The 11,459-nt window shown below is 39.1% G+C and overlaps 2 protein-coding genes across 5 annotated transcripts in view; one reads left to right on the top strand and one right to left on the bottom strand.

The window, feature by feature from the left end:
• Positions 1-247: 247 nt before the first annotated feature.
• LOC148720671 (uncharacterized) lies at positions 248-2,185 on the top strand. Its single transcript, XM_088737659.1, has 2 exons — positions 248-754; positions 1,417-2,185. Exons 1-2 carry the CDS (start codon positions 248-250, stop codon positions 1,516-1,518), a joined length of 609 nt encoding a protein of 202 aa, XP_088593785.1. The 3' UTR covers positions 1,519-2,185.
• Positions 1,911-11,459, bottom strand: part of LOC111336697 (uncharacterized) — a 78,292-nt gene continuing 68,743 nt past the window's right edge. For all 4 annotated transcript variants that reach the window (XM_088738029.1, XM_088738028.1, XM_088738030.1 and 1 more), the window contains 9 exons: positions 10,222-10,536; positions 9,535-9,914; positions 8,772-9,059; positions 7,660-7,930; positions 6,749-7,083; positions 5,910-6,035; positions 5,155-5,306; positions 3,869-4,004; positions 1,911-3,290 (listed from right to left, as the gene is read on the bottom strand). In XM_088738029.1, the coding sequence (XP_088594155.1) occupies positions 3,216-3,290; positions 3,869-4,004; positions 5,155-5,306; positions 5,910-6,035; positions 6,749-7,083; positions 7,660-7,930; positions 8,772-9,059; positions 9,535-9,914; positions 10,222-10,536 (2,078 nt within the window). In that variant the 3' untranslated portion in view covers positions 1,911-3,215. The remainder of the gene's footprint in view (positions 3,291-3,868; positions 4,005-5,154; positions 5,307-5,909; positions 6,036-6,748; positions 7,084-7,659; positions 7,931-8,771; positions 9,060-9,534; positions 9,915-10,221; positions 10,537-11,459) is intronic.

Below are 11,459 nucleotides of genomic sequence, written 5' to 3'. Positions count from 1 at the left end.
TACGGCATGAAGAGAATCAGGCCGACAATTGCGCGCGCATACGAAGATCATTTATCCGTGCCGCGCGCGCTCGCGCACAAAAAAAACAAAAAAATCAAATGTTCAAATGTAACTGTTAGCAAAAATCACGTGGGCACTTTCAGATGAAGGAGTTGAAAAAAACGTCTTCTGTTCGTTGTTGTCCGCATCTTACTCCAAGATCGTTGAGAATTAAGGATCCTCTCAAGAAGTTTTCAACAAAGTGAACATGAACCAAACTCGAGAAAATCAAAATAATTTTCAAGGCTTGCCTGAGTTTCATTGTGCAGCGCTGTTGGGAAAAACAGAATTACTGAAAAAATTGTTATCTACAGGTAACACGATTCTAGCCAGCGTTGACTTGTATGGCAGAACAGCTTCGCATATAGCTGCTTCTCACGACGTTTACAAGAGTCTTGAAGTACTGTGCAGAAGTTGCTCAAAAGGTAAAAAGATCTTTGATCAGAAAGACAACTATGGTTACACGGCTCTGCATTACGCGGTCCAGGGAGCAAACACCTACAGCGCCAAGTTGTTGCTTGATTCAGGATGTGATGTGAACCCTACCCAGTTTTCTCAATACACTCCGCTTCACCTAGCTGCCTCATATGGTTACCCTGAACTGGTAGCTGTCCTCTGCAATCACGGCGCGAATGTCCACGCGCGGAGCGCCACCCAGGAAACACCGTTGCAGATGGCGGCGAGATCTGGTATCCGAATTCGGGAAAGAATGAAGGTGAGATACGCTATATAAAAGCGCAATCGTAACCAATTCTGTCACCTTCCAAACTTTTTTCTCGCCGAAATATTAATGAAAGCAATTTCTTAAGATTTTTAATAAGTGAATCGCTTCTAAGTGCTTGAAAGCATAAACTTGGTTCCCGAGCAACGTCGGAGCTGACTGCTGACTTTGCATGATCTCCTCGGCTTTATCATAACCTCATTGATAGACACATTTTGTTTGGTTCTCATTTATGATATATGTCTGATATATCAGATGACGGACGCATAGATTACTTCACAATAAACAGAATTTGGTTTCTTATCATATCGAAAAAAAAAAAAAAAAAAAAAAAAAATGAATAGATTCCATATTGTATTAGTTCTGTGCCATACTGGATCATAGCGGACGTCAAAACGTAGAGAGAACATAGCACACGATGCGGAGTGGCGAGCGAAGCGCAAGTGACATACGGCGCGCAGCCGAGTTTGTCATTGCTGTTGACATCCACATTTTGACATATTCTCTGAACAATGATTGAACTATTTTTTACCTAGGGCAACATGGAATATATCTGTTAAGTATGTTTTTAAATTGTGAAAATCCACATGTTTATAGTATGTGCTTTTGAAAGCCAACGGAAAGAGTGCGAGGTTTTCTGTCTGTTACTTTTTAAGGTTCACTACGCTACCCTGGCGCTTTTACTCAAGTTTGGTTCTGATGCAAATGTGAGACAACGATGGTGTAAAACCACTTCATTATGTCGCAGTGTACTGTGAAAATGAAGAATGTGCAGCCCTCTTGTGCGCAGCTGGAGCAAGCGTGAGAAACTGTAACCATGATAAGGTCACCGCTGTCCATGTTGCACGACGTGCGGAGGTTCACAATTTTCTCAAGCAACTAGAGACCATTCCTTTAAGACTTGAACATTTGTGTCTACTGGTTTTACGACAGGGACTGGGGACGAATTTTAAAGACGAGACGGAATACTTACCTCTCCCCAAGCCCCTTAAGGACAAACTACTGTTTAAGAAACTTCCAAGGGTTGTTTGAAGGATGTGAACGATCCCTGTCTTGTTTTGAAGGGAGTGCGGCAGAGTCTGACTTCAAGGGAAGGGAGGAGGGGGGGAAGTTTGATTCATTTTAACTTCAATTCAAAAACAGAAGCTCGTTTTACAAAAAAAGTAAATATATATTTTTCATATTTTGTCAGCAATCTTGCGATGAAAATCACATTTGAGCATATTAAATTTTTTGATTACCATTAATCATTGTAAGCAAATTTTATATTGTGCACTGTAGGTCAAATCCTACTCCTACCTGAAAAAATCATGTAATTCAATCCTGGCTTGTTGTAATAACATTGGTTAGTTTAATATATCTGGGTTCACCTGAATAAAACTTTCAAAAAATGAAAAAAAAAAAAAAGGTTATTTCGCCGAAATTCACTTAACTGTCAAAGACGGCAAACAGTTGAGTCAGAATTTCTTGCTCTTGTAGGATTCGTCAATTTTGCTAGGTGACCTTGAAATAGAAGCTGCTATGTAAATTCAGCAGCTTAAAAAAAATTACACAAAGGCACAGCCTAGTATGTTAAAATTACAAAAAATTAATAGAAAATAGAAAAAAGAAAAATGTTATACTAAGGTGAACAAAGTTCTCTGTTCTTTACCGCAACAAAGAACTTTTTTCCTTTTTTAACATTTGCACTTGTTTCTATTAAGCCATGGTCAAGTTTTTGTGGTATCTGTTTCGATTTATCCCGATTATTGCAAACTATGTCAAGAAGTACTAAAAGTAGAAAGAGTTCTCTCCTGCAGTTCTTAAGGGTACGCTTCTTCTGTCAAATTATCTAGGCTACTCAACCAATTGATTACATATTTTTTTAAACAAGAATTTCAAAAGTCTATCTACACTTGCTCGTTGCAAAAAATGCTTATTTATCATATTACTCCTATCAATATATTGAAAAATTTCCAGTCAGAAAACAGCATACATATTGCCTGACTGCATTTAGAACGTTGATGGTTTGGTGAAAAGTTCTATTCTTTAAATGAGAGAACACACTTTTAAATAAATACTTCTCTAAAAGCTCTACAATTCATCGTCTATAACTTTCGTACGTAGCATCAGTTTATTTGTATCATTAATTTAAAAGATTCTGGTAATTTGCAGAATGCTAGATACCGAATGCTATTGAATGTATCTGATTCCTACAACGATCTTTAGAGGTTTCCATTCTACAATGGGAAAGCTTTCTTAAAAGAGCACATTACGTTTACAAAAATATCAGTTATGTGAAGCATTTTTTTCTCAGTCAGTTAACTACTGTTTACAACCGGTTAAGGCTAGCTGGAATCTTTTTTTAAAGAAAAATTATCTATTTTCTAAATACAAAAATTGAGAAATGTTATCGCCTTTTCCTCTTCCATTTGAAATAGTTCCCCCGTGGCTGTTTCATCTTTAACCGTGCCAGCTACTCAAAATTACTATAAGCATCAAAAGAGTCCAAATACTCACTAAGAGCAGAGTAAATGAACTCGTATTGATCCTGAAAGAGAGGAATAGATCAAGAAATTAAATGAGAACCTGTAATCGTCATAGCAAAGTACAGAGAACTAAGATGAGGACAATTTTCGATTAAAACTCGACAGCTTTTGATAGCACACTAAATCACACTGACTTGAAAATTGTACATTGTCACTTCTTTGAACTACTTTGAGAAAGATTTAAACAATTTCTCCTCCTCCTCTAAAAACACAAGCAGTAGAGGGTATCTTTTACCATCAACCAAAATGGCTCGCTGCAGTTAGACTTATTTACACATAACACCTTACCACATGCTAGTCTTTATAATTAAGAACTCATTTGTATGTTGTGGACTCACGAGGCGCGACCAAAACCAGCCCACTTAGTTTTTATTTCAAAATCTGGCCAGTTTTTTTTCACCGGCGGTACACGCCCTCGCACAGAAACTATCAAAAAAAAAAAAAACAAAAACAAAAAAACAAAAACAAAAAACAAAAAAAAAACAAAAAGAGAAAGGCTTCTGTCCAACCCCCAACCCTGTGAACCGGGGTGAAAGTGCTCAATAGAAACTAAACTTCCTTAAAAGATTGACCCACTAACCTTTGTTTGAACCATAGCGGGCCTCTGAGCTCTCAGCTGCTTTACAGTCTGGAAGACGTCCACTACACCTTCACTCTTTAACCGCTCGATCAAAATACTGAGGGCGCAGAACACTCCGGTGCGACCCACTCCAGCGCTGATAGAAAGCGATATAAAGAAACTTAATTCAGGTAGTTTTCAAAGAAATGTAGTAGTTTTTGACATGGATTACGCTTTTAGATTCTGAAGAGCAACACAATTGTTTAAAAACTGGGCGACAAAAAAAAAAAAAAGGGTTACAAACGACACCACAATAGGGAGTCTAGCTTGGGAACCTGGCCAAGTACCTGTAATGTCATACAATCTCACTAATCTTAACTCCAAGTGTTTGTCTGAACGCTAAGATGCTCTGCAATGAGGTATTCTTGACCAAAATAACATGTTTTCCAATGGCCAGAACAACAGCTGTTTGTGAACCGGTCGTTGGGGTTTTGTGCGGTCAAATCACTGGAATGATTAGGTGACACTTTGCAACTTCAAAACATGAGAAGTCGCAATTTTATCATTTTTATATATTTGAAGAAATGGTCTCTTGTTCCGGCCCAACTTCTCACACTCTTTGTAGCGCTGAGGGACTTTAGCCGAAGCGACGCGAAAAAGTTCGAGACTAATCGGAAAAAAAATTTCAGCATGACAAGTTAGCTATTTTGGGAGAGTGGGTAGCGCATATTTGCACACGACAGGTAAACTGTCACCGGAGTACCCCAAGGGAAAATTAACCGCTGATTAAGCCGCTTCGGGGAGTGGGTAGCGTAAATTTGTCTCGTCGAATCACCTCTCAATAGTCTACCCCAGGAAAACATTGACCGCTAATGTGGCAATGCACACATCGAGAATTCAAAACACGTTGTGCCTCATTCAGACCACCTCTCTCCAGTACAGTACTTGTGCGTCTAAATGTCTCTTCGAAAACAATATTTGCAAGGGTATTCAGGTCAAAAAAAATTTTTTTTTTTATTATTATTGCTGTTTGATTTCATTCGACCGTGCGTATAAATCTTTCTCCAGACACTGTCATAGTTCTAAACTAAAGTCTAGTCTTTCCGAGTGTTACAAATTCCTCGTGTGTTCTGAAGCTGTTGCGCCTTTGTTCAAAAATGGCCATATAGGGTAATTTTTCGCTTGTATAACAAAGCCTATCGTTATCAAAGTTGAGCCACTTTTTTTGATAATTTAAAGACAAGAAATCGGCCAATTCTTCTTTAGCTTTTTGTCTAATCAGTAGAGGTATTAGTGTTTTTATTTACCTGCAGTGTACAGCGATAGTCGTGTTTCCTGAATTTTGCTGCCACCTTTGTACCTGGCCAATGAGATCGATCAATCCTGTACCAGACTCTGGGGAGCCGACATCAGGCCAACCAGTGTAATGATACTGACGAACAACTCGCGATGCACTCTCCTAAAGCATTCAGAATACAATTGACGTGTTAAAGAGGTAAACCAAGCCTCCTGAAAATGTGTAACAACTCTCTACAGATTCCAAACCGTACACTGGAATATTCTACTTGAGAATTAAAACGCAATGAACCTGAGATACACTTCGTAAGTGTTTGGAACATATCCTTCCAGACCGGAAATTTGGAAACATGCTTTGATTTAGACAGGCTTCTTCTGCAACCCACTCTGAATGTGTTTCTTCCGCAAAAGAAGTCTCTTTGCCTTATTTCCCAACAACAAACCCCCTCCAAGATTTAGACGTGTTCTATTTCGTGCAATCTGTTTCTGGAAAAATAATGCGATCGCATAGAGACAAATATTTCCCCTAAAGTCTCTTCGTCACACAAGGCGAATTGTCGGGACCTTCTGTCCTCGCTAATTGCTGCCTCGTCAAGTCCTCTCGAAGAAAAGCTTCGCATTGACTAAAACAACCGACTCTACAAGGGCATTGGTAGTCCTCAACAAACTTGGCTAGTCTAAGGTAGCATAGAAGGTTTTCTGCAACGAAAGTTTTCCTATTGCAGAAATAACAAAAATACACGTCGTTTGGCAGCAGCAACAATACCTTAGTGTTGGTGAGTTTTATCTCTCTCACTGTATAATCTTCATAAACCATTTCATTGGTCATTTCCACAACCAAGGTTCCGATATTCGCGGGCTGCTTGGCAGGCCAGTACCGATGTACTTTGACCTAAAAGAAGATAAAGAATTTCACATCTAAAAGTTGAAACAATCTAACTTTAAAAACGATGATTGTTGTTTCTCACGCCAAACTCCCAACACAAACGAAACGAAAACGAACCTAAAGTCGAAGAACAAAACTGGTCGTAAATGTAAAATACCTCTGACGTAGTGATGCCCTCGCATTAATGAATATGAAAATATAACTGTATTCTTCACGGCTTTATGGGTTTAAATAAAATGCAGTTAAAAGCGCCGGTCTACGGCCCCCTGTAAGACTTCTTACCACTGTCTAGGTTTTGCATTACGGTCCTTTATCAGGTACAGTCACCTACTGAACCATCAGGAGCTTTTCATGGAAAAAGTTATTGAAGCCATGATTCTCTATTTTCTGAGCTGAAAACTACAAGATTTACTAGGTGCAATTCTGTGCCCTTGAATATTTTTTGGTATAAATTGGAACGAATTTTTGATTAGTACAAACACACGCACAAAGAAGAACTTTTTCACACAAAGAACTTTTTCGTTAATCTTATAACTACCATGATCTGATTTTCAATTCTGCCTTCTAGCTGTTTGACATGAAATTGTGAATGACTTTAGAGAAACAGACCTTACAGCTAAAGGACAAAATAACTTTATTATATTCAGTTGTCTTTTGTGGCCACTTTTCTATGGCTATGTAACAAAATTGTGTAATTTGTAAATATGTTCCGTGATCACCTTGCCACTTTCAGTCTCTTTCGACAACATCACTATAGTGGAGGACTCTTGTTCCCAGATCATGCGCCAAAAGTCTGGAATAGTGTCTGGTATGGGAGCCTGAGTTGCAATGAATGCCCTTCTGGTCATGTAGCCATCGATGAAGTTAGCATTAATGTAATCAGAGCCTTCTATTCCAGTGATCATACTCAGTTTAACCCGAGTGTCGTCAAAGGCTAAAACGTTTGCATAACGATTCTTCGTCTTGTTGTAGCTCATGTTGGCAGCCTGGAACTTGGATTGCGGAGCATTGCCGCGACCCAAACGGATGAACTCTTCATCCATTTCAGTTTGGCCTGAAAATGTAAGCACAGACTATGACGTCAGCATTGGAATAGTGGCCTTTAGATTTCCTTTGGTTTTTCGTGGTAAAGCGAAGGAAAACAGCTAAAGAGAACGAAAGCATGACAGCTAAGAATCTGACTGCCAAAGATCAGGTTACGAAAACAAACGTCTTCAGGCCTTGCTACTTTTTAAAGAGCCTAAGAAGGGAAATTTCTTCAAAAAGAAACGGCATTTTCTTGAAAAATGTTGCTGTGGGAACAGTGAAAGCTGGTTCCTTTGCATTCTCCTGGACAGACGTTTAGTTGATTTTTTCACTATCGTGATTTCTTTTAATCTAAGAGTCAATTGCTAATGTGTGAGGCGATAAACACGCAGCTATCAACGAAGCCGAGGCCAGTTAGAGTCTTTATTTTTAAGGTTACGCTGCTGCGTGTGTCATCCTCCTGGAAATTTCAAGCTTTGGAATCTTTTAGTTTCCAAGCCTAACAGTAGCAAAAAATATTGCTCAATAAGTACCTCTCAACCTTTTTGAAAAAGCAAAAGACAAATTAATTAAAAGACAGGTTAAAGATGAAAGAAAGACGTACCAGTTGTAGGACTGACTTGCATGAGAAGCTTCATGTGGGATCTAAGATCGTTAGCTCGTATCTCAGTGTATCCAGAATGGATGGCCTCCAAAAGAACTTCGTGAATAAAAACATATTGCTCCTCCACTTGGACCATGATATTTCTGTCACGTCGCAGTGTCATAACGTATCCAAAGACATCTACTGTCTTCTCTGCAGCAATACGTTGTAACATGGCATCCACCACAACGAAAGTACCAGTTCTGCCAACCCCTGCGCTGCAGTGAACAACCTGAAAAAAAACCAAAAAAAAACCAAAAAAAAAACCAACAAAACAGTTCATCTACTGTTAACTGGGATTAATTGACACTATCTGCTATAAAGGCTGATAGTTTCTAAAGAAACTGTTTGGGGCTGCGTCGGTGGGGGTAACGAAATAATCTGGATATATCAACAAAGTTGAAATGCTAAATTGGCCACCGTAACGATTACAAAAGCTGACGTTTCGAGCGTTAGCCCTTCGTCGGAGCGAATAGAGGAGTTGTGGTTTGTGCGTGCTTTTAAAAGCAGAAAATGGAGCTACGTTATTGGTGGGAACATGGCAACGAGAAAAACACGAATATCTGCTATAATTTTCCTCAAGGGAAACCATTCTCGTTCCAACGTTGTGTCTGAATCTTCTCCTCTTAAGGTGAAATTTTTTGCAAACAATTTGAAAACTAAGTCTCTTCTACTAAACTAATAATTGTTGAAATAATTAACTGCTTTTTTTTTTCTAAACTATTCCATTGAAGATGTGCGAGTTTTAATTTCCAAGCCCCTAAGAATAAAAATTTCCTAGAAAGAGGAGGGGGATACCACTATTTCATCTGTAGTCGTCACGCCTAAAGCGCTTTGTTGTTTATTTCAGCAATGCTTCGTTCTCGAAAAATGTAAGTTACGCTGACGCGACTGAGTGCACAACGCGCTATAATTGAAATTGAAGAGCAACGAGTGTAGTGGTCTTAATTCGGGTTATCAAAAGTGGCATTGGCTGACATCATTCATAATTTACAGAGTTGCCAATTGCTCTCTCCAGCCCTCTTCCACTCTGGTTTTAAACTGCACACATCACAGACTTGAAGAAAACTTACCATGGGTCCTGCGTCAGACGGATTAGCTCCAGAAGCTTTCTTAACAAACGTAAGAAGTGAAGTAGGACATGAAGGAACACCATGATCAGGCCATATTGTGTAATGGTACTGATTTAGTGTTCTCTCAGTTCTGCTATTGGCTTTCTTTAGTGTGAAAGTACGGATAGTGAAATCACTGAGCTCTACTGTCTGCATCAGTGTAACTTGAACGTCACCGTAAGTCTTTCCACCCTCTGACGGCCAGTATTGGTGGCATTTTATACGACCTCGTTCTTCCAAGTTTGTAACCTTAGGGGGGAATGGACAGACAATACGTAATTATAGGATGGGGTTGAGCATGATGTCATGAATTATCAATGCCGAGGTCTGAGTTATCTACCGAAGCCTTCCATTGCACACATTTTGTTACAATCATGTTGATTACTGGTAGCAAAATAAGCAAGCGTTTTTGACGGGTTTATTTTATTTCATCAGAAAAAACTTAATGTCTTTCTTTGAACTGAAAATGTTCCACAGAACTCAGTAACAACTTTTGTGCTCCTCGGACTTGAATTTTTTTATCGCGTTTATTAAATGACAAATGCAAGGCAGCCATTTCGAAATATAGCACTCTTACTATGATCATCTTGCACGAGGTGATTATAGTAGGATATGATGTAATACTGGACCAATCAGAGCACTCCCATTTCTATAATCACCTGGGTAATTATACTAAATTGTAGGAAAGGTTACGCAAAGAAGCAATAAACAAATTAACACAAACCATAACGATAGTCTTTGAGTCTTGTTCCCAGATCATTCTCCAGAAGTCATCTTCGGTCTCTGGGAGGGGTCCCTGCGAAGCGATGTACGCTTTCTTTCTCTGATAGCCGTCAAGGAAGTTGGCGTTGATGTAGTCAGAGCCTGGTACACCTTGTATGGGTGATAATTTGACTCGGCTGTGGTCATACGCAACAATGTTGTTGTAACGGTTTTTGTGCCTGTTTTCCTGAGCTAAAGTCGCATTCCACGTGAAATCGGCCTGAGGTCGAAGAGAACCGTACTCTTGAGAGAACAAGAGATCGCCGTTGGCGTGCAGACGTCGCACGTGTTCATCAAAATCCTCCACTGGCACCGATTCTCCAGGATTGTGGATGGGGTTATCTATGGATTGGAAAAACAACTGTCATTCTCTCAACGGAGATATTGAGTATCCAGCATCAAAGTGGTTTTCCTTCGGTATTCTCCACGATCAAAATCTTATCGTCCTCTCCATCAATCAGATGAAAAGCTAAGACCACTTCCTATATGCCGGGTTGCCCACATTTTTTTATTTGATATCTCTTCGGCAACCGATATTTTTCTTTGCTTTAATTAGACGTTTTAATAACTTTGGTTTTTAATTTCACTTTACTCTCACGAAAAGCGCGGCAACTTAAACGTAGGTAAAACTTTGTCGACAAATTCTTACCGAAGGCTCCTGATGCACGACCTAGGATTTTTTTTGATAGAGTTCTTCCACGTCTCTGCGGTCTCAGGGCCAACTCTTCTTCACCATTGCCAGGCTGACTATGTCGTCGACGATAGAAGAAAATTCCCCCTCCAATAACTGCAATTACAATAACAAGTACAACAACCACTACCACGATTGTTACTGTGTGGTCCTTTTCGGTTTTAAAGTCAACGAATCCCTCACTCTCATAATCACCCTCTCTGTCAAACGAGCGCTGAAATGCAACGTATTCAGCTCCATCGTTGAGCTTGCCATTGAGATACCTCACCACGACTAAAAGAAAAACATAAAAGCTTGGTAATTAGAGTAAAAAATGTCTCTTTTGCAACTCTAATTATTCGAAACGATTACAGAAAATAGACAAGAAAAAAAAAAGACAGAGGAGGGGAGACTTTGCTGCAGCAAAGAGAAACGGCAAAGTTTATGTACCAAATTCACGATAGCAGTGTCCTGTACAACTCTACAAAAGGTTTCATTCAATTTTCTTGGACAATTCAAGGAAGCCTTAGAGAGGTTGAATCACTCTTTAGGATCTCATAACACAGTCAGGGTTAAAATATTATTCCTACCTCTAAATGACACTTACTATGCATTCTATAAAAATCCTGATAAATAATATAGGTAAAATGCAGCCAATGTTTTTCTTTTAAAACTCAGACTTCTAAGATCTGATCCGTTTTGCATTCCACACGACAACTTTTATTTTTATTCATATCACCTTTGTTTGTGTAATGCTGTAAGATTAACTTCCACTTTCCCCATTAAATGTTCTAGAGTTCACGATAACGGTTTTCGCATCTGCTACCACCGAAAATCATTATTTGATCTTCTTTACTGTTTTTTGGAATTGAAGTGTTACGATTACGTTCTACTTCGGCAAAAAACGAAAACCTGTACGGTAACACTGTAACACTGTACAGGGTAGGTCTTGCATTCGATGTATATATCCAACCAAAAATCAACCATAAGTTTCTTTAGAAACGCTATCAAAAATTTTTCATAATGGATTAATAAATAAATAGATACAGAAGGAAAGAAATACGCGATAATGAAATATCACAATTTTCACTCCATCAACTTCAACTTTTGTTTAGGCCAAGTTTTGCCATTCTTTGTTAAAACCGTGTTCTGAACCACGGCTGCTAAGCCTAACGTACAAGCTAGGTGTTTCGCCCGAGCTTTCTTTCCTTGAGCAA

The sequence above is a fragment of the Stylophora pistillata genome, chromosome 11 (assembly GCF_964205215.1).
Source record: "Stylophora pistillata chromosome 11, jaStyPist1.2, whole genome shotgun sequence".
NCBI lineage: Eukaryota > Metazoa > Cnidaria > Anthozoa > Scleractinia > Pocilloporidae > Stylophora > Stylophora pistillata.
This window is presented reverse-complemented; position numbering and strand designations above follow the sequence as displayed.